Source organism: Gopherus evgoodei, chromosome 1, assembly GCF_007399415.2.
Source record: "Gopherus evgoodei ecotype Sinaloan lineage chromosome 1, rGopEvg1_v1.p, whole genome shotgun sequence".
In the NCBI taxonomy this organism is placed as follows: Eukaryota; Metazoa; Chordata; order Testudines; family Testudinidae; genus Gopherus; species Gopherus evgoodei.
In genome coordinates, this window is record NC_044322.1 from 6,634,218 (window position 1) to 6,660,825 (window position 26,608).

The following is a 26,608-nucleotide window of genomic DNA, read 5'->3' on the forward strand; positions in this document are numbered from 1 at the left end:
AACACAATTTTTCTTCTGTTTTCTGAAAAAGATTCAAAGGCTCATCAATAGGATGGTTTTTTTTTTAAACTATTGAATAAACTAAAGATTTTTGGATGCAGCAGAGTTTATGGTTAGTATTCAGCAAATCACAGCGGATGGTTTTAAATCACTGGAGGCTATTACATGGCATTGGGTGCCATCATAATACAGATGTCAAATCTTCATGTGGAAATGGACAGAGGAAAGCTTAAGTGAGCTCTAGCTGTAAGTGAAGTCAGTATAAACAAGTACACTCAGATGGGCACTTAACAAGAATTTAGGAGTTGTTGTTCTTGGTGGGTTTTGATCTTCGTAAAGCAGGTAGGATTTAGATCTTCAACAAAGCAAGCCCAGAAACACTGCCTCAACGCCCCATAAATAGCTATTGCAGAAGCAGATCCCAAAAGGAAAGTGACAAGAAAGAGCATTAGTCATTCAGTTTTCCATTTTCTTTGCTGCTGCTTTCATTGAATGATCTCAGATTATCTTACTGAAGTGTCAAAGAAATTCTTCCCCAGACAAAACGTGGGGAAGGTTATGAACAGCACCTCAGAATGGGTGCAACCCCTGTCACCTTCTGCGTGAATCACCATTTTTACTAAGATGGTATGAATGGGGGCAATCAAGGCTGACCTTCCCATGGCTGATAACTTCTGTTCATAATAATGTGATATGAGCTAGCTCTGCAGAATAATTACTGTCTTAATCTTCATACAGGAAGTTAATTCAAGTTTTAAATTACTTTAGTCCTGAAATGCATATTTTGGGTATGTGTAATGAAATGCATTTATGTAAAATTCTAAATCAATCAGTACTGCGTATCAAGCATTGAAGTAAAAATGAAGCCTAGAATAATGGCAGATTGCTAATTTGCCCATTTCAGGATGGAAATTCGCAGAAGATTTTAGCAGTACACTTAGTATGCAGGTTTGGTGCAAAATATGGTGGCCGATTGCATTGATTAGGGAACGTGAACTAATCTTTGTCTACTCAAACTCTTGTAACATAAGACAGTTTTTAACTCTTACAATTTGAATGTAAATTGTCAATACCTCCTTCAGCCACTATAGTCATTCCTGAAGGCCTGGCAAGTTAGTCCTGCTTCCAGCCTGTCTTTTCAGGACAAAGTCCTGTTCCAGTATCTAAACCCTTCAGGCTTAATGGTTAGTTTAAAGCTGGCGCCGTGGATGACCTTGAAACAAAACTTTGCAAAAAGAGTTATTTGGACGCAGACAAACTTACTTTCTTATACTAGTAGATCTTTCAGTGGCTTTCTGTACTTTTGACTATAAGGTATTGACTCAAATACAATATGTAGTAGGAGTGAATGGAACGGCGGTTAGGTGGATCATCTTATCCCTTTCAGATCCCTGAAATTCATGGTGAGCCCCTACTTCTGTTCCTTAAGGCGTCGCATGTAGCGTTCCACATGTTGAGTACTTTCATCCATCCTCTCCAGCATATACAATAACTCCCCACTTAATGTTCTCTCGCTTAACGTTGTTTTGAACTTGCATCCCTGCTCAATTACAGAACATGCTCCATTTGAAGTTGTGCAGTGCTTCGCTATAACATCATTTGGCTGCCTGTTTTGTCCACAGCTGGCAGCCCCCCGTCAGCTCCCCATCCCCACAGCGCCTCTTGCCCTCCAGCAGACCCCGTGGATCAGCACCTTCTCCCTCCTCCCCCTGCCTCCTGCCCGCCAGCAATCAGGTGGTTTGCGGTGTTCAGGAGGGAGGGGGGAGGAGCGAGGAGTCGATGCGCAGGCTCTCCCTCCCTCTCCTGCCTCCCAAACACTGCGAGCCAGCTGATTGCCGCGGGCAGGAGGCAAGGAAGAGCCTGTGCGCTGAGTCCTTGCTCCTCCTCCCTTCCTCCTGCCCCCTGAACATCACAACCCAGCTGATTGCTATGGGCAGGAGGCAGGGGAGGGAGGAGAAATGAGGATGTGGGCATGCAGGTGGGGGCTTGGGGGAAGGGGTGGCATGGTGGGCTGAGGGTTGAGCCCCCCCCACCCCTGGTGCTTGCAGAGTAGGGGAAGCTGCCAGTGCTGCACAACATGCTTCTTCTAGCCTACAGCACCTTCAGCCTCCTTGCGTGCCTCATTGTCTCCAGTGACAGTGGACTGTGCCTGTGTGGGGTAATGTGAGGGCATCTTCCAACTATAGTACTGTGCTGTATGGCAAAAAAAAGTTCTCTGGAACCGAACCTCCCCATTTACATTAATTCTTATGGGGAAATTGGATTCACTTAACATCGTTTCGCTTAAAGTCGCATTTCAGGAACGTAACTGCAGTGTTAAGTGAGGAGTTCCTGTACCTCACATTGAGACACCATGAATTCTAGTGTCGCTAATAGACGTGGATGACACTGAGCTATGCATCCTTCTCAAAGCACCTAGTATCATCGGTCTTATTGGCTGAGCAAGTGCCTGGAAGCCACAGTAGGTTAAGTTTGAACCAATCTTAGAATAAATGAGGGTAAGAAGGAAATGTTTTGGAATCTATCTAATACAATAAACTCCTTGATCAAGAGCATCAGCTTCTGGTTATTAAGAGCAGAGTGTCACAGCGGTTAGGCTGAATTTTAATGCTAACCAAATTGTTTGTTCTCAGCACTTGGGCACTGTGATAGATGCCTTACAAACCTCTACAATGGTTCAGAAGTGGTATTTGCCCTATATGTTTTGAAACAATTCTTGAAATATAGCGTGTAAGAAGTTTAATCTCTCAATCCACCAGGGCAGACTAATGGGTAATGACATCATGCAGGAGACAGCAGCCCCAAGACTTTGCTCTTAGCTTCAGTGACACCTGTGCTCGCCCTTGCCCTAGTGTATCTACTTTTGTGCTTTGATCTCTGGTTCATTCGGTGTTGCTGGAAATGGTGCAGAGCATGGGCTCATTCCACTCATCGCGCAGCCACAGAGGTCCCTTGCTCCACAGTGTGCCATTAGCGTGCTGTGGGGCTGCCACATCTCATGGCTGCTCTCTGGCCTCTTCCGCCAGAGAAATGCAGGGAGTGGGTTCTTGGGACCTGAGCATGGCAGTCTGGCTCAACTGCACTTGTGTAATGTTCAAGACAAGGACAGAATTGACCTCTTGGCTTCCCTTCCCAAAGAGACTTTGTGGGGCTCCCCTTCCAAAGTAGTGGCGCTCTCCCTTCAGGCCCCAAAAGCCCCATTTGGTCTCCAGGAGAAGAAAAGAAACATGAGCCCACAGGAAAATAGTGCATTTAACAGAGCCCTTCCCGTCTGGAGAGGAGTGGAACGCGTGTTGGTTAAGCAGAAAGCTTTGTTCTCCAGTGGTTCATAAGCAATCAGGTACCTGACTTGATTCAGAGGCATCTGGGGTAGTTGGAGGTACAACCATTTACAGTCAGCACAAACAGGTGGAAAAGGTTTGCACCAGAAGATAAACTAGCTTGGAAGCCTGGGCACATGAGACTTTTTCAGTTGCCTTGGTTCCACCTGGTGGTTGCATGTCCCCATCCTCGCCCTGGGAACAGCTCTAATAAAGAGCTGATGGAACACGTCTCGTCCAGTCTCCTAGCTGCAGATTCCACCAGGGCTATGTTTCTCTCAGGCTTCTGTTTTACTCCCAGATCTGTTCAGGGCCCTCTCCAGACATGCAGATTTCTAAAGGTATGTAGGCACTGAACTCCTGTTAAAATCAATGGGGGCTAGGCTCCTAAATACTTTTAAAAATCTGAGCTATAGTCCCTACGCATGTGACAGTCCTCCTGGCTTGGGAAAGGAGGATATTCGAAGGAAAACAGGAGATGGTGAGCAGTGTTTGACAGCCTTCTGGCTTGAGGGAAGAGATTCTCCTTGTGCTTGTTGCTCTTTCGTGCTCCTGTGTTTAACCCCCTGCCTTTGAAAGGTGCCAAGTGTATGCAGCTGCCTGTGAAATTCCTGAGTCTGAGAAAAAACAGTGACTGCTGATGTGGATATGGAAGCTACTGTGAAGGAGTAAGGTCTCTGTGTGCGAGGCTGCTTTCTAGCCATCCTACTTTCCCTAATTGGATTTATTCACACATGCTCTGGCTGATAAGCACATGGTTCATAAAAGGGAAAGTAGATTTTCTTAGCTCCCAAATTTCCCTCTTTTAGTCCAATAAGGTTTATTAAAAATGTAGCGAAAGGTATAATTTTTGTGCCTTGCCAGACTGTAAAGAAGAGATTGCTGTATGAAACTTATCCTGGCTGTCAACAGCTGGCTTTAAATGCCATAATCTAATCAGTTCTCATCAACAGATTCATTTTTTAAAAACATTCATTTTTGACTGAATTTATGACTTTGACTTTCAGTGCTGGTGACTATTGCTAGTGTGAGGGTGGGAGAGAGACCTCGTATTTCGCACGTCAGTAACACCTTCCTTCCAGGGATCTCAGAGCACTTTAAACAAATCAGCAGAGTGCACTGGAAAAGATGGATTCTCCTAAGAGCTGAGGCACAGAGAGGTTACGTGATTTGCCCAGTATCCTACAAGAAGGCTGACAGAGCTGAGAATAGCAGCTATTTGTTGGTGTTCTCTATAGATCCTATTGTGGTAGGGCTAGATTTTCTAAAGAGCTCCACACCCACAGTTGGGGTCAGACTTTCGGACAGGTTCAGCTCCTATTTAGGAGCTGGAATAAGTGGATAGATTTTCAAGGCTAGAGCATGTTGGGTGCTGAGCTTTTGAAAATCGGGACTGTAGGTGTCTAGCCTGCGGCCCTCCGCTCCTTGTCCTGTGTTCTAACTGCAAATGTCCTTCATCCTCCCATCCTTTTTTGTCTTCTGTCTGGTTAATTCTCCTGAAAATAGTAGGTGAACTTGTACCTGGTTCTGTATCGCGCAGTGCCTAGCAAAACCCGATTGAGGTCTAGGATACCTTAGCTTATAAATGTTCACATGTCCCTCTACATGGGGTTTACCTGGATTGCGAGTTCTTCCTCGGAGGTCCAATACCTCCCTTAATCTTTCTCATCCCTTTCCTTTACATTTCATCTTAAAACTACTGCTGCCTGCTGAAGTACAAAACCGCTGCTCCTCCCCCCTTTCCTAACCCCTAGTTTGCATGTGGGGAGTATCCAGTGGCTTGTTTTGTTTCCTCCTGGGCTCTTTCCCAGCACTTGGGTATTTAGAGGTTCAAGAGGTGGGGGGAGGAGGATGGTTGCCCAGTGGTTGGGGCACTAGCCTGGGACTTGGGGAAACCCAGGTTCAATTCCCAGTTTGGCCACAGACGTCTCCTGTGCCTGGGGAAGTCACTTAGGTGTTGTGTTTCAGATCCCCATTGTACAGATAGAGAAAATAGCAGTACCTATCTCCCAGGGTAATTAAAGAGAGCAAAGTACTTGTACTACGGTAACAAGTACCTGAAATACATAGCTGGGCGATAGGATTGATGATGACTTTGAATTTCCCTTTTCAGAAGTATGTACGTTGACCTGGCTGGTAAAATAGCCATAGGAAGGCACTTGAGTTTTTTTCACTTTGAGTGTCTTGTCATCCATGCTGTGAGCATCCTAACATTTTTCAACTGCTGCTGTGCATCTAGCAGATTTATTGAGCTGTCCATAACCAGCAAATCTGCTTGAGTAGTTGAAATTATTTTTCTAATGTGCATTAACTTGCATTTGTCCACAGTGAATTTCATCTGCCATTGTGCAACCCATTTGGCTAGCCTGAAGTCCCTCTGGAGTTACTCAGGGTAGATGAACCTAAATCACCACTCACTCACTCGTCTGCGAATCTTGTCAGCCTCGTAGTTCCCCCTTTCTCTCCTTCCCCTTTCTCCAGATCATTTAAGAATGCACTAAACCTTACTACGGATCCTTGCGGCATCCAGCTTTTTGCCTTATTGAAAATAAACATTTTGTTCCTTGTTTTCCCGCTTAGCCAGTTTCTGCTGCTTGGCAGAACTTTATCCCTCTCCCCTTGGCCCCCTAAGTTTCTTTACCAGCTTTTTGCAGGATTGAAAGTCTGAATTATATCTGCTGGTTCTCCCTCTGCTTTTACTGACATCCTCGAATAATTCTGATAGGTTTTCTACCCCATGGCCCACGCTTATCTTGGAGATTTGGAGTTCTGTTTTCAAGATTCAGGGGTGTAAATCCGAGGTGTAAAGACCCCTCGTGACTTTCCTAAAGAGAAGACCAATGCGTGTGTGGCAGAGTAGCCATCTGTGACCCAGAGGAACAGGGAGTAGCTAGGTCTGTTTGTATATGGGATTTGGTTGAGTATACTTGAGGTGGAGTAATAGGGCTTAGTTCACTTGTGGGTTACTTGGACTCTGCCTATAATACAGAAGCCGTATTTTTGGAGCTCAGGGGAGAGGCTTTTTCTCAGCATAGATCCTGAAGCCTGATGAGGCTTTTCTTTGGGACTAACAGGAAGATGTGAGAGCGGAACTAGGCCAGGTTAAAAAACAAACAGAGTGGACTCTTTTATCTGAGAATCTGGATTAAATGTGCCTGAAGTGAAGGGTGTAGTAAAGCATCCTTGAAGTTCTAAAGGAACAGTTCTATTTTTGTGGTGTTTAATGCGTGTCCTTCACAAATTAAGTGCTTCAGCATGGGATGGGTGACTGCCCAACTTGCCTCCAGATCCGTTTGGCACCTTCCAGTATGGTATCAAGTATCAGAGGGGTAGCCATGTTAGTCTGTAGCCACGAAAACACCGAGCATGAAGTGGGGTTTTTACCCACGAACGCTTATGCCCAAATAAATCTGTTAGTCTTTAAGGTGCCATCAGACTCCTCGTTGCCACTATGGAATGAGTTCAATGGTTGCTAATATATATTTTGGTTGGCCGCTCAGGCCCTTCATTCTTAAATTCCTTCCACACTCTTGGCTTGTTGGGTCTGGTGACTTTGCTTTTTAATTCTGTGCCGGCACCTTCTCTTTTGACACCTCCATCTGACTCTCTCACCTTCTCTGTGTCGTTCCAGGGCTGAGAATTCTGAGAGCATCCTGTTGATCAGAAGTGTTCGCTAGGCTACATTGCCTGCAGCTCAGTTTATTATTTATACAGCCATCATAAGTGTTCATGGTGCTTTTAAAGGCAATTTCCCTGCCCTGAGGATCTTGCCATCTGTGCTCAGTTTTTCTTGGTGAAATTTTTAGAGGTGACTACACTTTCAGCTCCGAAGAAACACATTCACTGTGTCCGAGACAGAGCTGCAGGACTTCTTTCAGCAGAGATATGGCCCTGCAGAGGCCCCAAGACCTGAGAGCCAGCCAGCTTCTAATGATTCTTTTACAGGGGTGAGAAGGCTGCAATGGGATGATCCTGGCAAGAAACTTGTGGGCCTTTTGATACGAGTTTGAGGTCAGTTTTGTATTGCAATGTGGTGATGAAACATTCCTGCCCCGGAAAAGGCTAGATTATCTTATAGGACTGTTCTGCATCCAGAGACCAGCCATCAGGGTGGCAGCCATGAACTGAGACTTGCATTCCTTGCTGGAGGGAAGTATTCATTATAGGACTCAACTGAAAAAGCACATTGCTGCCTTCAGTGTAAAATTTGACCAGCTTGGTGGTGAATGCTTGGAGAACAAATGAAATGCTAGGCGGGAAGAGTTGGTAAAGAGGGAATTCAGACACTGCCAGTAACATGTGACCGCATGTTTGGCTTATCCCAAAGTTACTACCAAAAGAGAATAAGGCATTTCAGTTCTGGAAGAGCAGTGGACACTAATGTAATACTACTAGACTCTTAGGACTGGCAGAGGAAGAAGAGATGGGATCTTAAGTAGCTTCTTAGATCACTGGCTGTAAAGGTTTCACCTCTTAAGGAGGATGATCAATTTTCCATTGAGAGAGCCGACCAAATCCCTCTTTAAATATGAATAAAAGTAATGGGCTTGGCAGGGCTGTCTGCAAATGATTTGATCATAATGGCCATGAAAATCCTGCTGATCATACAGGAAAGAGGGAGACTCTCTCTCCACGAGTTCTTCCCGTGATCCAGGCAGAGTGCCAATGTCTTTCTAGTTTAAAAAATGGCCTTTTGAAAAACGCATTGGAGGCAGTGCTGCTTTTTCTAGCAGTTATGTATGAAGTATGCTGGCAAGACTCTATTTTGGGAAGCAGAGATGGGTGAATGGATGTGAGACGGGAGTGAGAAGATCCTATCAGATGGTCAATTTGACACCAGAACTCAAGCTGGCTGGATACTTAAGTCTAGTTCCTCTGTGTATTAATAGGCCAAATTGGTTTAATTATTTCCTGATCAGCAAGTCCTTCCATCCATTCACACTTAAGAAGAACAGGCATTTATCCTATAGGCTTCCTTGCCTGCCTGCCTCCCATCCACTGCTGATGGACAGTATTGTTATGCATCTGACAAGCTGATGTGCGTTGTTGGTATTTCTTGTCAGTGGCTGCTCCTTATTGCTTTATCGTAGCTGGTGTAGAAGAATTCAATTAAATCTATCAGCGGTCTGACTGACTGGATGGTTCAGGGGAATTGAGGGAGGACATAGAGATCAGCCCCAGGATACAAAGTTTTGTTCTTCTAGGTCATTGGTTCAAATCCATCCCAGGTTGGTGCTTCAGCCATCAGAGTCTGGCTGGGCCTGCATGAAATAAGTTGGTTCTGTTCTCAGTTCACGTCCTAGTGAACATTGCACATGTGCTGGTGCCATTGGCTAAGGACCGAACGGACATAAAGGAGATTTTTGAGATGGTCCCTTCTTAGCAGAAGTGCCATGTGCTTCAGGTGCCACATGACTAGGATTCATCGCCGAATTTGATCATTAGCTTCCACAGCTTGGGCTGAGTGCGACGTGAACGCTGATCCCTCAAGAACAGGGATGAGATGTTGATAGGAGCTGTGGGGAGAACATGCTTTGCTAATGCCTCTTATATCACTTGTTAGTTTGCCAGCACACCTTGTAGCAGCCTGCCAATGAATCAGTAATGACAAACTGAGATAGGGCAGACTCCAAACACAGGTCTACACTACGTGTTTATACCAAATTTAGCAGCATTAAACCGATTTAACCCTGCACCCATCTACACAACAAAGCCCTTTAAATCGCTATAAAGGGCTCTTTAAACCGATATCTGTAGTCCTCCCCGACAAGGGGAGTAGCACTGAAATTGGTATTGCCATGTCGGATTAGGGTTAGTGTGGCCGCAGTTCGACAGTATTGGCCTCCAGGCGATATCTCACAGTGCACCATTGTGACCGCTCTGGAAAGCGATCTGAACTCGGATGCACTGGCCAGGTAGACAGGAAAAGCCCCATGAACTTTTGAATTTCATTTCCTGTTTGCCCAGTGTAGAGCTCTGATCAGCACGGGTGGCGATGCAGTCCCAAATCCAAAAAGAGCTCCAGCATGGACCGCACGGGAGATACTGGATCTGATTGCTGTATGGGGAGACAAATCTGTTCTATCAGAGCTCCGTTCCAGAAGATGAAATGTCAAAGCATTTGAAAAAAATCTCCAGGCTATGATAGACAGAGGCCACAGCAGGGACTCAACACAGTGCTGTGTGACAAGCGTAATGGAAAGCCAAAGAGCCAAATGGACGCTCAGGGAGGGAGGGAGGGAGGGGGGGACTGAGGACTCGAGCTATCCCACAGTTCGTGCAGTCTCCGAAAAGCATTTGCATTCCTGGCTGAGCTCCCAATGCCTGAAGGGTCAAAAACATTGTTGCCAGTGGTTCAGGGAATATGTTGTCAATTTACCGCGTGCCCCCCCCCCCCCAAAGAAAAGGGGAAAAAATCGTTTCTCACCTCTTTTCAATGTCACCGTATGTCTACTGGATGCTGCTGGTAGACAAAGTGCTGTAGTGCTGAACAGCAGCATCTTCTCCCCTTCCCTCCCCTCCCCGGTGGCAGATGGTACAGTACAATATGACTGATAGCCATCTTCATCATCATCCTGTGAGTGCTCCTGGCTGGCCTTGATGAAGTCGGCTGGGGGCGCCTGGGCAAAAATGGGAATGACTCCCGGTCATTCCCTTCTTTAAACTTTGTGTCCTGGAGATTCAGTCCTGGCAGATGGTGCGGTAGGGATGGTAACCGTCCTCATCATAGCAGCTGGAGGCTGAGTTCCTCTCGCGCCCCCCCTTCCCCCCGTCATGTCTAATGGAGATTCTGGACTATCATAGCACCGGGAGGCTGCCGCCTCCTCATTTTATCTCACTTCAAAGTCAGTGTTCCTTATTCCTGCATTCTTTATTACTTCGTCACACAAATGGGGGGATAACTGCCGTGGTAGCCCAGGAGGGGTGTGGGAGGAGGGAAGCAGCGGATGGGGTTGTTGCGGTGGCACCCCCTAGGATGGCATGCAGCTCATCATTTCTGCGGGATCTCTGGGGCTCTGAGCTGGAGCGGCTGTGCTCTCTGGCTCTCTAGTAGACTTGCCTCATATTCTAGGCAGGACTGACTCTATTTTTAGACAAAACATAAAGAAGGGAATGACCTGGGAAGTCATTCCTGTTTTTGTCCATGCACCCCTGGCCGATCTCAGCGAGCTAGCCAGGAGCATCCATGACAGCAGCAGACGGTACAATATGACTGGTAACTGTCATCGCCAATTTCCAAAGTAGCAGACAGTGCAATAGGGCTGGTAACCGTCTCTGCTACCTTGCAAAGGCAAATGAATGCTGCTATATAGCACTGCAGTACCGCATCTCTCAGCAGCATCCAGTACACATACAGTGACATGAAAAAAGGCTAAACGGGCTCCATGGTTACCATGCTATGGCGTCTGCCAGGGCAATCCAAGGAAAAAGGGCGCGAAATGATTGTCTGCCTTTGTTTTCACGGAGGAAGGAATGAGTGACGACATTTACCCAGAATCACCCGCGACACTGTTTTTGCTCCATCATGCATTGTGATCTCAACCCAGAATTCCAATGGGCGGAGGAGACTGCAGGAACTATGGGATAGCTACCCACAGTGCAACGCTCCAAAAATCGACGCTAGCCTTGCTACATGGACACACACCACCGAATTAATGTGCTTAGTGTGGCCACGTGCACTCAACTTTATACAATCTGTTGTAAAAAACCAGTTTCTGTAAAATCGGAATAATCCCGTAGTGTAGACATATCCTGAGTAGCCCTGCCCTGGGAAGATCATGCCTACATGTGATAGAAGTGACGGGTTGGTCTGTTTTATTTCAGCAACGTTTGCGTAGCTGGTCATGCCAACATAGTCTTATTGAATTTCATTTCAGCATTGTTTACAGGCAGTAAATTCATAATATGAACAGGCTCACCCCAGATGTGTCTCAAAGTAGCTCTCGAAGTTCTTCAGTTTCCTGCGGAAGCTGGATTATTGGAGCAGGTGGAAGAAAGCTTGGTGTTATCCAAGGAGATCGGTGAAAGAATAATGTGATGCCTTCAAAGGGACATTACTGTAAGGCTGACACAATGACCATGAGGTTCGGATACTTGGTGTCCATTTCTATAGGAAGCATTGTGTCTGCAGGTTTTAGTCTGTGGCTTCTCAGCAGCAGTTGCATGTATGTGCTCAGCTGACTGACTGCATAACTCCCAAGCACCTGGAATCTTTCAGCCCAGGCCCCATGGTGCCTCTCAACACACAGGCAGGTAGTACCTGGTAAACTCATGGTTAATCTTGTGAAAGTTAACTGACTCACTGTGTCGGTTTCACTCCTGTGTGTACTACTGGGCGTGTGCTGTGTATACTAGCACAGATCCAGTCCTCTGCTCTTGCTGGAGTTGTTCTGCAGGGGCTACAGAAAGAGGAAAAACAGGTAATCTCGTGCACCTTCTCTTTTCACTCCCCAGAGGCTCAGACTTGAGTCTGTACGGAATTCCCAGAGGCATTGGGGAAAACAGAATGGCGCTGTGGAGGGCTGTGCATTCTCATCTGCTTGATGTGGCTGGTTCTCCCAGTGACTCTGGAGAACATGGTTCAGCAAAGGCACCATCCTTCAGTACATGATTCTCCTGCAGGAAAATATCAGAATTCCAGCGTAAAGGAAACATTTCCCATGTCACACATGAACTCCCATGTATAACGTTAGGAAATACGTTAGACGGTGGACTGGTGAATGGGATTAGTGGCATAGGCCCAGGGCAACCCGAGGAGGCAAGTGGCGCAATTTGCCCTCGGGCCCCGGCCTGGTGGTGGTCTGGGTCTTCGGTGGCATATCAGTGGCGGGGGGCCCTTCAGTGCTGTCGAAGACGCGGAGTGACTGAAGGGCCCCCTGCCACCTAAATGCCGCCGAAGATCCGAACCACCGCCAGGTGAGTACAAGCACCACAGCTTCCCCGCTTTGCCCCAGGCCCCCTGAATCCTCTGGGCAGCCTGCATAGGCCCCTAGTGGCAAATGGTTGCAGGTTGTTGTCTGTCCGGAGGCCTGGGGAAACACCATCCGGCAGACACCGCACAAAGCTGAGCTCCACGTTACAGGAAAGAAACTGGCTAATTGTAGAAGGCACAGAAGAGGGGGAAAGGTAGGTTTCAGCGTAGTCCCTCACTTTAAAACACCACATAGCTGGACATACCAATGGAAATGTGGTTGGATGAGTATGAATTAGAAGCAAGAAGTATGCATAAGTGGGAAGGACAAACACGCATCTGGCAAAGCATGGGAAGAGCCAGACTCGCCCTACGCTTGAGGCGTATGTTCTCCTGCTAGAACTTGGCATCTGTCTGGTGCATGGCACGTCACTCTGAACGTGTAACCGGTAACTAACTCTTAGCTTTCCATGGAGTTGGGAGGCTCTGAATTCTCATGTACACATGAGAAGACTGTCTTGAGGGGAAGTGATTTGCCTAAGGTCATTCTGCAAATCGGTGCGATAACCAAGATTGGAACTTGTGGGTCCTGTCTCCCACACTGAGTTCCTTGTTTCCAAAGACATTCATGGATTGTTTAACTGTTACTACGTAGCTAGTGAGTCCAACTAATTTAACCTCCAGAGTTAATGAGAATGTGCACTTCCCAGTATCCCAGATCCAAAGGTTACTGTGGGTGTTGGTCTTTTAGGGTAGCAAGTGCAGATTTTGAGATAACAGACAGGCGCATATGAAGTCGTGCTATTTTGTCCAGCAGAATTGGAACACATTGTCATAAATGTTACACTTTTAATCCGTTTTATCTTTCTCTTTTTCAGCTTTTCCGACGCGTGGCAGCTGCCTTGCCTGGAATGGAGAGCACACAGGACAAAAGCAGAGAAGACAGTATCCTTTACATGTTTGAGCCATAATTCTGTGGATGTACAGCTAGGGGTTTGCACACAGAGGGACATGCAATCCCTGAGTAACAGACACAGGATAGGGGAGGGAGAAGTATAAATATAAAACCTGCTCCTGGTGGCCATTTGCCGAACTGTTGTTAGTTGGTTAATTGCGTATAGGCATCACAGAAGCACGTGTTGAGGAAAGGGTACGATCCTCACAGACTAGTTCAGCAAGGGTGTTCTGGGCTGTAGAAGCAGCATGGAGATGTGTGGAATAAGCTGTAGAGGCTGAGCCTAGGAGCATGGTGGAGTGGAGGGGTGAGGGTTGTGCAATGACATGAGTGGATAGATGTAGGGATGGTCAGCTGGAAAGTGCCTTGGAAGTGGGGCAAAAGGCCTGAATTTAATGTGGTGGAAAAGGGGATTAAAAAGAGGCTGACTTGGTCAGGTCACCAGGCAAGGATGTTCTCAGCTCAGCATTTTGAACAGGTTGGATGTCAAGGAGGCTAAAGAGGTGGAGCTTGCAGTAGTCAGGAGAGAGCCCCAAAGAGTTTGTGGTCTGGACAGAGGAGGCAGGATCTGAGATGTGGTTTATAGAGCAGCGGTTCTCAATCAAGGGGCCAGGGGCCCCTAGGGGGCTGTGATCGGGTTTCAGGGTGGCTGCCAAGCAGGGCCAGTGTTAGACTTGCTGGGGCTTAGGGCACAAAGCCGAAGCCCCACCACCTGGGACTGAAGTCCAGGGCACTGACTCCCGCCACATGGGGCTGAAGCCGAAGCCTCGGCAATGTAGCTTTACGAGGGTCCCTGTGGTATGGGGCCCCAGGCAATTGCCCTGCCTGCTACCCCCTAACACTGGCCCTGCCTTTTATATGCAGAAAACCAGTTATTTTGGCACAGGTGGGCCGAGGAGTTTTTATAGCATGTTTTGTTGGAAGGGGCTCAGAAAGAAAAAGGTTGAGAACCCTTGTTCTAGAGGAGAAGCTGCAAGCCTCGGGTTCCAAACTGAGAGGCCCGAATAACAGGAGATCAAAGCATTGTCAGTGGCTAAAGAATGAGGAGGGCTTAGGGGCAGATCAGTAGTGTAAAGGTAGGTTTCCGAGTAGCCTGCAATAAAGATCACTGTTTGTCGAGAAAAAGGGCTGGGGGTGCCCCGACAGGAGCCGCTTGGAGAGAGGCATAAGGGGATTTCCCCAAGAGGTGCTTTGCTCAGAGGTAGGAGATCCAGGTGATAGTCACGAAAGCCAAGGCAGGACAAGACCTTCAAGTCGGGTGGGATCAGCAAACTCCGCACTACCTACAACCCTTCAGTTGCAATCAGTCTCTGACCTCTTCCTGACCACATCTTAGGACCTCTTCCTCCCCCATCATCTCTGCTTCTCTCAACACTGCAAGGAAGAAGGGAGATAGGTCTTTTTGAGTATGGTGGACATGAGCATGCTTATCTCCAGGGGATGACTCCAAACGGGAGAGCAGGGGTTAAGAAAGAGGGCATAAGAGTGGGAGTGGATGGATTTTTTGAGGGTGGAGCTGGAGGGTGAGAGGTGAGAATCAGCATGGATGATCAGGAAGTTAGAGTGGAGAAGGAGGAGAGGAAGTCACAGCAGATCTTGAAGATCTTATTTGAAAAAGCGGGTAGAGGACAGAGGGGAGGTTTTAGGGGATAATTTGGTTCAGATACGTAGCTGGCCTTGTGAGCCTAGAGGTCAGTGAAGATGGAGCTCTGTAGTACGGTTGGGTAAGGAACGAGGCAGGAACTGTATGAGCCCACACCTGCAGTGGAGGAAGTAAGTGTATCAGATGCAAACCGAAGGCCTTTTAGGCATCACATTTGTTGCGGAGTTAAACCCATGATTTTAGCAGCTGTAGGTTGCAGCTGCTAACTCCTGGCTTTGTGTGACATGTACTTGATTAATCAAGGACCTTTTCTCAGCAGCACACAGCTGACAGACTAATCAGTGCCCATTTTATTAATAAGAAGGACAGTGTTAGATCCTCAGTCCCTGTATGTGGTGGCCCCTACTGACTCTTGCTGCTCCATCAGGGAGTTATATCCAGTCTCCAAATGGGAGAGCAACAAAGCCACTTCCAGTTGGGCTTTCTGCAGAGTGCAGATAGCAAAACAGCTTGTCACGGTGTGTCCTCTGCTGTAGAAGCAGGTCGAGACCAGTGGTGAGTTTTTGGGGGTTTTTTTCCCCACTGCCTGTTTACAGAACCATGTGGGTTCAAGGAACTTGAGCTAATCATAAGGCTTTCATGCTCCATAACTCATCTGCATGGTGTTGGCAGAGCAATAGTTTTAAGCATTTTCCTCAAGCAGCTTCCTCTTAACTGTTAGAGGATTTAGAGACTCAAAACTGCAAGACAGAACTGTAACAAAGGACTCTTCAGTTCTTTGTTTCTTCCTGACCTCATCCTTTCCCATTTATCTCCTTCCATCCCTTGTAAAGAAAAGCTTCCTCCACAAGAACAGATAAGTGGTGTTACCAGCTGCATGAACTGCGTGCCATCCCGAGCTAGCTGAGCAGAGACAGACTTGAGACGTGTGCTGAGCTGACATGAACTAGCATGTTTGGGGGTAGTGATCAGTGATCCGCCTGTGATCTCTGGGTGCACTGTAACGATGGAGCATCAGGTTTGGGGATCCGAGCACCACAAAGGGAGTTCGGTTATTAATGAGAGTCTCCAGGTTGGAGAGCTCTTTTTTGATGTTTTCCTGTTTGCTGTATAGGATGCTGATCAGGTGGTTCCTCAGTTTTTTTGATAGAGTATGACATAATCTCTCACTGTGGTCTGTGTAGTATGTAGATAGCAGCGGATTTTTTACCTTTAGTCCATTTGGTATGATGTCCATCCGTTTGCATTTGGAAAGGAAGATGATATCTGTCTGTATTTGTGCAAGTTTCTTCATGAGGTTGATGGATTTCCATTCCATACGGCTAAATGCAGTGCCTTGCATGGTGTCAAGTATCAGAGGGTAGCCGTGTTAGTCTGGATCTGTAAAAGCAGCAAAGAATCCTGTGGCACCTTATAGACTAACAGACGTTTTGGAGCATGAGCTTTCGTGGGTGAATACCCACTTCCTCAGATGCATGTAATGGAAATATCCAGGGGCAGGTATACACATATATATACCTGCCCCTGGATATTTCCATTACATGCATCTGAGGAAGTGGGTATTCACCCACGAAAGCTCATGCTCCAAAACGTCTGTTAGTCTATAAGGTGCCACAGGATTCTTTGCTGCTTTTACAGATCCAGACTAACACGGCTACCCTCTGATACAAAGGGAGTTGTTTATTAGAGGCTGTGTCGGAGGGGAGCGTTTGAGTGACCTTGTGCCATTGTTCACTGTTGGCTGTCATTGCAAGGTTTGGGGAAAACAGCACATGTTGCTCTGTGACACCAGTAAGCAGCAGTGAGAGAGTTGGGGGAAAAGATGGATGGTTATTTCCCAGAAAGGTGTTCTCAACGCCTGGGAATGGTGTGGTAGTGTGGGAGGGTCAGTGCTCCTAAACCCCATGATGGGTATGGTATGAAAAGAGATGGGGGATTAGAACAAGCTTCTGTAGGAAGTTACAGGTTGGCTGAAGGCTCACTACTGTGTATAGTGCATGTAGTGTTCCTGGCTATGGGTATAATTAACTGAATGTACATGTCAGTACTTGGGGATGTGTTTTTTCTGATCCAGTCTAGGGCCAATGCCAAAAGTTACAGACTCAGTTAAGTGCCACAGCATCCTTCTAAACCTGGTAGATTGAGGGGCTGAATCTTAAATCTCATCTTATTACCCTCTTCTTTCCCCCACTGCAGTTCTTACACACAATTGCCAATTTCTGGGCAATCACTTGTGAGTAATTGGGATGCCTTATGTTAGGGGTGTCAGACTCCTCCTGCAGCCAGAGCCAAATTACTGTCTCTCTGTGAACCTGGAGTTAAACTTTCACTAGTCCTTTGGGCACTGAAGCCTCCTGACTTTCACTCTTCTTCTTTCCTGCTCCCTCTCTCTGTCACGTACTGCTCCTGGATACTGGTGCTGTGGGGTGGAGTGACAGTGGTGGGGCGGGGGGAGGGGAGACACTTTTCTCTGAGGTTGGGGTACTTAGAACAGCAGGAAGCTGTGGGATGTAAGGGAGCAGAGAAGCAGCTGCTCTCCTGACCCCATTGCTATGGGGCTCTGCAGTGGTAGCGAGAGGCTGGGAAGAAGTCTCTTTACGCTGGGACCTTGGAGCCCTTGTAGGTGCTCAGGGAGAAGAGGAGTGAGGAGGAAGAGCGGCAGATGCTTGTGACCAATCAGGTATGAGTTCTCTTAAGCTCCTCCCACTTCAGGGGTCCAGCCCTGTTGAAGTGCAGGCGCTGCATGTTGAATGGCTTTGAAGTGTGGAGGCGGTTGCAAGCTGGAAGGAAGAGTCCTGAAAGTAGGATCTGCCGCACAAGCCATGTATTTGACACCTGGGCTTTATGCCGTTAGAAAGCTGGGTTCCTGCTTTCAGAGGAGATACAGCTGCAGTGTTGGCTTCAAAAAGGTGGCTACTAAAACAGCAAGTTAATCAGGACAACTCTTATTTATAATCCAATCGTCACAATTTGCCACGCCTAGGAGACAAATACTCTGTACCAGTCACTGTCTGTCTTCCCTGGCCCCTGGGCCACAGAGTGGTTGAAAAATTGTCCCAGGGTCCGCCATAGCCCTCAGTCCTATGTAAAGGGAAAGGATTGTGGGCTTTGGGCCATGAGGGGGGAGAAGGGGTTTCTGAAGGGTGTGTGGAGGGGTTGATGCAGCTCAGATGAACTGGGCCTTCCTCACTGCCCCAGAGCTGCACACAGGGAAGGGGACCTGCGGGAGCTGCTCTCTGATAGGGTGAGAGCAGGGCCGAGGGAAGGGAGAAGAGAACAAGCGTCTCTGCTCTTGCTGGGCTCTGCTGGCCAGTGGGTGTCTCCCCGCCAGCTGAAAGCTGCTGCTCTCTACCACTGGAAAGCAAAGACTGAATATAGTATTCGGTTCTAGCCCTAGTGGTTTGAGAGACTGGACGTACAATCCATTGTCAAGCTAGCAGTGCTTTAGGGACTGGCTGAGATCTTCAGCCTGCATGCCTTTCATTTCCTACTGTACGAGTAGCTTGGAAACAGGAAGAGGTGATTAGGAGGCAGCAGGGAGGGAAAGCTCTTATGGGGTGGGCACTGCATTTCTAAGAGCTCAGCAGGGACACCCCACACCTGGCCTGGGCACCCCCTTAAGTAATTAGCACAAATCTCAAATCAGTAAAGGGGGCTAGGGAAACCTCCCTTGACTTGTGTCTGAGGCTGGGACTTTCAAGGGAGGTGCCCCATTGAATGCCAGTGGGAGATGGCACCTAGCTGTGTTAAACTTTTCTGAACACTAGCCAAAAGCCCCACCTAGAGGCAGAGCAGAGAAATATGGCAAAAGGAGGATGACTGTGCCCACCAACATGGCCGCGCGAGGCTGGCTTTGGTCCCAGCAGGGCCAGGGAAGGAGCGTTCCCATTTGTTTGCCTTAACTTACTTCTTCCAGTGATCGACATAAAACTGGAAAAGCCTCAAGAGCAGCCCGTCAGTGAAGGAGGTTGTTCCTGCTAATACCACGTTGCTTCTCTTACCTTCCTCCAGAACATCACTGCTTCCCCTCCCTTTACTCTTCATTGACTGCGGTGTGAATATTGGCTTGAACTGTCCCCTTTCAGTAATAACGTATTGCAATTCATCATTGCTGGCTGTCTCGTGGAGATGATCTCTTAGCTTCACAAGCGCGCACACTCAAAAGAAAATGTCAGTGTCTTCATTATTTATAAGAAAAAAAAATAAAAGCCAAAATATTCCAGCATATTCCAGTTATAACTTTAAAAAGATAGGTACAATTTCTTAATGTTTGTTCCTTTTTTAATGTTATGATATTGCACTTTGAAATGATGGAAATCGAGTAAGTTTTGAATTGGACTTGGTCAAGAGGTATGTGCAGAATAATACTTATATCTTACCCACTTGATTTCACTATCAAACTGGAAATGGCTAGACAGCAGTCAAAAGAGAGGCAGAGTTGGCATATCCTTCAGGATTAGATGCTGCCCTTTCAGTATAAAATAAACAACAGCTATAACATCCTCTACGCTGAAATGCTCTGAATCTTTTCTTAAGCCCCAAACATTTTGGAAACCTGAAACTTTAGCAGGGTTTTGATGCTGAAAAAGGCTACTGAGACTTTTAGTCTTTGCAGAGTCAGTATGAACAAATTTCCAAGAAAGCAGACCCAGAAATACTAAGTGTCTTTCTGATATTGATAAATGGCTCTTTTGGGGAGGGACACGTGTGCTAACGAAACACTTTTGCGGGAGACAAGTAAACAGATGTCTTGGATACACAACTGGTTTTAAAAGCATTGTTTTCTTTTATGTAAAACTCCAATAAAGTAAATTATTACCTGAGAGATTGGAACATGATGTTTTGGCTATTCTATCAGGGAGAAAAGCAATTTTAAAAAAATGAATTTTTAAACAAAGTTCAGCATCAGCACTAAAAACAATTTTGTCAGTGGATTGGCATGTCCAAATCATAGCAGAAAGACAAAACAGCATTTGATGGAACAAGTAGAAATGTTACAATAATTGACAGTTAATATGGGGTGGATTGCTTGAGGATCAGCTCGTGGGTTTCCTTATCATGGTCCTAAGTAAATTGGGGGTGGGGGAATGTTTACTTGTGAGCCTATGGAAGTAGATTTGAAAGACCCGAAGTGAAAAAGAAGGGAATTCTAATAGGATGGAAAGAAACCTATGATTATGCAGACATATGCCTTTAATTTTTAGCATTTTTTATGTTGGGTCTTCCAAGTTGGTTTAGTTTTTTCATTAGATCTGTATAGTTTGGTTAAATAGCTAGTAATTTAATTTTATATTTAACTAAGCTACAGTTAACCATTCTTCTTTGATATTTATTTCTCAGCTTAATTTTTTTTTACTATTTTCAGTATTTTTTGTTTTGCTGAGGAATCCGTGTAGAGCTTTGCCAGTGTTGCAAGATGTAGCTACCCAAGAAACACAGAGAAACCAATACACTAGATGCGCACCCTTGTAATCTTTACTAGTCCTTGTGAAATTGCTGTGTCAGTTAATAAACACAATTGTAAATACATTATTTGCAGGAAGAGTATTGCTGTGCAGTTACAGTGCAGGAAAAAAATCGACAGTCTAAAGATGGAATTGAAAACACTCAGACTCCTCCCTTCCCCCACTGAAAATAACCAACGTGGGGGCGGGGGGGGAATAGTCCCCCTCCCCCATTGATGTCACCTGGCAATATGCAGAGAAGGTGTGGAAGTCTGCATTCTGGAGTTGAATGTCAAATCAATACCTGCCCTGGGTTTATAACAACTCTGCATACCAATAACTTAACAATAAAGGCAAAAATGAGATGTAAAGTGCTTTTATAATGCAATATTAAAGGTGATTTTTTTTTTGGACGTGGCATGTCTTGAAATAAACAGTGAAATATGATGGATCATTTTCTTTATTTCAAAGGAGCTGATGTGGGCAGGAAAACCTGGCTACTTTTCCTGTATTGTAGTTGCCTTTATTGTGCAAAAAACCCCATCTTGCTGCTTTTAATATTCAGGTTTCTTTGGCTTGGATTCTTAAAGTAGTTCAGTTTGTTCTGTAACAACCGCAGCGGTTTTGCCTCCAATAAAGTATAAGGAAAACACTAAAACCAAGTGCTTAAGCAGCAGCGTTTTGCGCTAAGCTTGAAATGTTTGACAAGCCAGACCCTAGATACGTCAGATGGTGGCTCAGGCAAGTAGCCTTTACTCAGCTGAGTCGTCGTCGTCCTCATTTTAATGCAGGCTGTGGGCTGCTCATCTGCGTAAGGGTTTGCGAGATCAGCCCATGGAGACTTGCCTTTGCCTGAAAATGAATGTTAGAACCTGACCTCAAGGAGTCGTGTCCTAAACATGTTAAACACTTCGTGGTTGTATAAACCAGGACAGCTTGTGGTTTTAACATTTTCAGCTGGTTGTGATAGATTCCCGCTGAAACCAGGGCGTACTTCGGACTAGCAGGCGTATTTAACACAACCTGTCCCTGCATCCACTGACGGCAGTTGTATAGAACATTGTGTTAGCTTCATGACTCCCAGCACTACCCCATTTTCTAGTGAAAGGAATACTAGAAATACTACCCCATTTTCTAGTGAAAGGAAGCCCACAATAATGTACGTGGAAGCAGAATGTTTATTGTCTACGGTGCTTCCTCATTCCAAGCTGTCTAGCTTTTCTTTCCACCCATGATAACAGGCTCATTTTTAAATACAGTTTTAAAACAGTAAAAATTTCCACTTTGTTTCTTTTCCCCTCCCCCCTCTGGCTTAATGATGTACAGTACATTCAGCAACTGTCCATTACTCACTTTTTGTCTTGATGCAAAGTAATTGAATAAATTGTAAAAGGGAGGGGGGAAAGATTCCTTCTCTTCATGTTGGAATGTCACTGGTACCTCAGCTCTGTTTGATAATATAAAACAACAAAAACTCCTTAGCGCTTCAACTAAATAAATACCTGTCTCATTGGAACTCTTTGATGGCTCTTTTCTCTGAGGACGTGGGGTGGGAAGGAACGGACTCGGATTTATTTACTTAACAGGAGGCTTGGATCTCTTCTCTCTTGGAACAAGAAAATAGCTCTATTTACCTGTGTCCATGAAATACTCTCCAGTCTAAGCTACTGTGCCCTGTTCTGAAAATGTAATTTCACAGAGAGCATCACTTGTCTTGTGGCACAAACTAGAGCAGCTTTTGCAACATTAGCTCTTGGCTGTAGCAGTCACTCTTTCTCTCTCCTTCCCCTGCAGCTGGTGACCACCTTGACTGTGGAAGTCAGTAATCTCCTCTCTTCTGTTTTAAAATCCTTGTAAAGAAAAAATGGCCATCCCATAAGCAGGTAAGTTGGTGGCCAGCCTCTGCGTTGAACCCCATCCGTTGGCCCTGCCTGTCCTCCTGTTCAATTCGTACTCTGACATCCTAGAGAGAGCTCCAAGACTGGGGGTGGAACTAGCTCATATTGTGCAGGCACGTGCACAATGGAGAGGAAGCCATGGCTGCTCAGGAAGATCCTGCTGGTAGGCTTCAGCTTCATCAAGGGGAGAGATGGTAGTTGTGGGAATTGCTAGTGAGGAAACAGCAGTAAAATGCTGAAGTGCTGGTACATGTAGCAATGACTGGGAAACACTAGCCATGACCATGGAGGGAGAAATATGGGAGAATTCCATAAGTACTTAGGGACACCAATGTGTGAACCACGCATGGCCCAACATCAACTCATTGGCTCAGAGTCCCAAAACACACAATGAAATATCGTGTCTTATCAACTGGTTCTCCAACAAATGAGCTTTTAGGTTTCCCGGTAGCTTTCACATAACACTATCCGAGGCAGTGGAACTAGTATCAGTGGATGCGATCAGGCAATGAGCCCTAAGCGTATCTGTTGGCAGAGGATGAGGAAATGCTGAGTGGCATTGTAGAGGGGCTCAGACCCAAGAGCTCTAAAAACAGAGTTTGGTTGGAGAGCTCTGAAAGCGGCACTCTTGGTGTGCTAACGCTAACTGGGGTGCAGTTGTTGTGGGAGGTCCCTTCTAGTGTGAATTACGTTGACCTGTTCTCTAGGGCTCACTGATCCCAGTTGTGCAGAGAACATATGTGAAGTGTTTCCTGGGGCAGGGTCTGCAAAGGATGTTCCTGGCCCTATTATGTGCCTTCATCACCCCCAGAGAGGGTGACTTGCTAGTCCTCTTTCTCCTGGGCAGGATGGCCCAAGTCCTACGGCTACCCCATTTCTAATCCAGAAATGTAGCCCCTGGACTACTGTCCCAGCGAGCAATGAACCGAATGGCCACCAACTTGTGACTTGCCTTCTGGGACCTGCTGCATCTCCTGTTTGGCTTTCCCTTGTGGCTGAAGAGGGGGAAAACCCTTGGATGGGGCCTCTAAACCCCTCTGACTTTCTCCTGCTCTTGCACTGTAGTTCCTGAGCTCCGGCTGGGCTGTGGCTCGGCCTGCTGGCCTCTAGTGCAGCTGTGTGTGTGTGTGTCAAAGTGAGGAATTCCTCCCTTCAGCGAGTTAGTGGTTTGGGGTGTGGCAGCTCTGCGGGATGGCAGGCCGTAAAGCCAATCACAAGCCCTGAATCTTAGTTTCTGATGGACTGCGACCGTCTAGATGCTAAGGTAGTTCTGTGGTATCCTTGCATAATGGCCTGGGAAGAAGCTCTTGTTTAAAAGATGCAGTGGTAGGGCTGGGAGCTAGAGGTGTTGCAGCTGAAAGAAGTAGCCAAGCTAAAGCTTTCCCCTCTTGAGCCCAAGTATGATTGGGAGGGGGCTGTACTCTGTACAGGGCCTAGCGCTCCAGGGCACTAATCCCCAGTTGTGGCTTGTAGACACTACTGCAATGCAAATATTCAAAGCAGGCTTCCTGCTATAGTGATTGAGCCATTACCGTGGGACAGGGTGCATTATTTCTGTTTTTAAATGTCTAGTTTGGCATAGGAGGGGAGATACCTAGCATAAGCAGTTGTCTTTGCTGGCCACTCACAATGATGCCTAAACAACTAGTAGATACTGTTGGCTTGGGGTCTATTTACTGGTAGTTAGGAGCTGAAACTATTAACATGGTAGTACATTTCCCACAACAATCGTGCCCAGAGGCAGCTATGGCTATTTGCCTTCCTTTTGTATGTAACTAAAGTGTATTAATAATTTGGAGAAAGTCCAGAGGAGAACACCAAAGATGACAGGTCTAGGAAACACGACCTGTGAGGAAAGATTGAAAAATAAATGGATTTGTTTAGTCTGGAGAAGAGAAACCTGAGGGGGGACAAAAGTCTTCAAGTACATAAAAGATTGTTATAAAGGGGACAGTGATAAATTCTTATCCACTGAAGACTGGACAAGTTATGGCCTTAAAGTGCAGCAAGGGAGATTTAGGTTAGACGTGAGGAAAAACTTCCTGTCAGGGTGGTTAAGCACTAGAATAAATTACTCAGGGAGCTAGTGGAATCTCCATCTCTGGAGGTTTTGAAGAACAGGTGAAACAAACCCCATCAGGGATGGTCTAGATCAGGAGTGGGCGAACTCTTTGGCCTGAGGGCCACATTGGGTTTCTGAAATTGTATGGAGGGCCAGTTAGGGGAGGCTGTGCCTCCCCAAACAGCCTGGTGTGGCCCAGCCCCTGCCCCCTATTTGACTCCCCCCGTTTCTCACTCCCTGATGTCCCCCCCCTGGGATTCCTGCCCCATCCAAACCCCTGCCCCCTGACAGCCCCCCTGGAGCCCTTCCCCATCTACCTCTCCCTGCCCCCTGATTGCCACCTGCCACCCCATCCAACCCCTTCTCATTCCTGACTGCCCCCCCTCCCGGGACCCCTGCCCCATCAAACAACCCCTTCTCCCGACTGCCCCTGGAAACCCTGCCATTGACTTCCCCTGCTGCCCCATCCAACCCCCCCTCCTTCCTGACTGTCCCCATTCAACCCCCCTGTTCCGCACCCTCTGACCACCCTGGCCCTTATTCACACTCCCACCCCCTGACCACCACCCCGAACTCCCCTGCCCTCTAGCCAACCCTCCCGCCCCCTTATGGTGCTGCCTGGAGCACCAGGACAGGCAGCTGTGCCTCCTGGCTGGAGCCAGCCACACCGCAGTGCAGAGCACCAGGGCCGGCCTCTGGTCTAGATAATGCTTAGTCGTGCCTCAGCCCAGGGGCCTGGACTAGGTGACCTGTCGAGGTGCCTTCCAGTCCTACACTTCTGATTCTATTAAAGAAAAAGTTGACATCAACCTTATTAATATAACATTAACGTTACAGCGTAAACCACTCAGACAGCAGGAAATGGGAAAAGTTCAGGATCCCCCTAATAACCTCAAATCTCCCCTGTGGCTCAGAGACGCTCGAGTTACTAGCAATATTAAATGTAACCAGGTGTGTCACTCTGGACAAGTTACTGGGTATGTCGACACTCTGCCGAGGGGAGAGCTCCCGTTGATGCTGTTAATCCCCTGGGGAGAAGCTGCCTGTCGACAGTGCTGTCTACACCGGGCACTAGGCCGGTATAACCGCCTCGCTCACCGTGTGGATTTGCCAGTCCCTGCATAGTTTATAGGGTAGACCTGGCCTTAATCTCTTTAGTACTTATCTGGCTCCTATCCCTGTAGTATCGAAGGGCCTCACCGCCTGGGAGGTAGGAAAGTGCTATTCTCCCATTGTGCAGATGAGGAACTGCTTCAGTTTCCCATCTGTAAAAGAGGGCAAACAAGCCTTGTAGCCTAAAAAGGTTGGAAGGAACCTCAGGAGGTCATCTAGTCCCACCCCCTGCAGGACCAATCCCCAGACAGATTTTTACCCCAGTTCCCTAAATGGCCCCCTCAAGGATTGAGCTCACAACCCTGAGTTTAGCAGGCCAATTCTCAAACCACTGAGCTATCCCTCCCCCTTCTCTTACTGTATTACCCACTTCATCAGCTGCATGCAGTGGAATTTAGCCCATGAAAGCTTATGCTTAAATACATTTGTTAAGGTGCCCCAAGGACTCCTGATCTTTTTTCTTTAGGGCAGGGACTGTCTCTTCTGTTGTGTTTGGACAGGGCTCAGTGCAAAGAATGCTGCTCACCACTGGAGCCTCTAGGTGGTATTATAAATCTAATAACCTGCACCCCCCCGGGCCGCTTTACTCCAGGCTGTAAGTGGGTGTGGTGGCAGATTCACCAAGAGACGGTCAGGGCTCGGTAAGTGAAAGGTGAGGCAGCTGAAAGCAGTGCTCTCGCATTCGGCTTGTGCTGCACGATAAAACCTTCCCCAGGGTTAGGGCTTTATTTGATGTAAAATGTTTAAAATAGATAAAACGAAGGGAGAGTAGCATCATTCCTGGGGCACTGATTTCAGGGCCAAGGCTTGAGCCTGCACTGATCAGCAGCTGTTAGTAACTGGTGCCTGCTCCGTGGTCTGTCCGAAAGGAGCCATTCTTACCGTGGGTCCTAGGGGACCTGTATCCACACCACAAAACCCTGGGTGGTACCTGCTGAGTGCTCTCCCCCACTGCCCACTAACTGCTTCCACCCCTGCACCAGTTCTGTAGGCAAATACAATCCCTTGTGGCTCATTCCACCCCCACTAAACTCTGCAGGAGGATCCTGGGCAGGGGCTTGTGTATTTGATCTTAGATGTGTGCATAATGCTAATGATCGAACCCCATGTACAACCTGAAGGAATTTTAAGACCCGTGCAACCTCCCTGCTGCCAACAGTCTCACCTCTTGGGACCAGACTCTGGGTTGCAGGCTACCCTGCTGCAGCCTGAGCTGCATCAGGGACGTTGGCTGGGGGAAGGGTTTTGATATGCCATCTTCACAGTGCCACCTGCTGGCTGATGGCTGGCATTGCAGCAGTA

The 26,608-nt window shown here is 47.1% G+C and overlaps 1 protein-coding gene across 2 annotated transcripts in view; it reads left to right on the plus strand.

Annotated features, from left to right (window-relative positions):
* Positions 1–20,680, plus strand: part of RAB6A (RAB6A, member RAS oncogene family) — a 116,188-nt gene extending 95,508 nt beyond the window's left edge. For both annotated transcript variants that reach the window (XM_030557131.1, XM_030557125.1), the window contains exons 7-8: positions 13,110–13,176; positions 18,706–20,680. In XM_030557131.1, the coding sequence (XP_030412991.1) occupies positions 13,110–13,176; positions 18,706–18,770 (132 nt within the window). In that variant the 3' untranslated portion in view covers positions 18,771–20,680. The remainder of the gene's footprint in view (positions 1–13,109; positions 13,177–18,705) is intronic.
* The last annotated feature ends 5,928 nt before the right edge of the window (positions 20,681–26,608 follow it).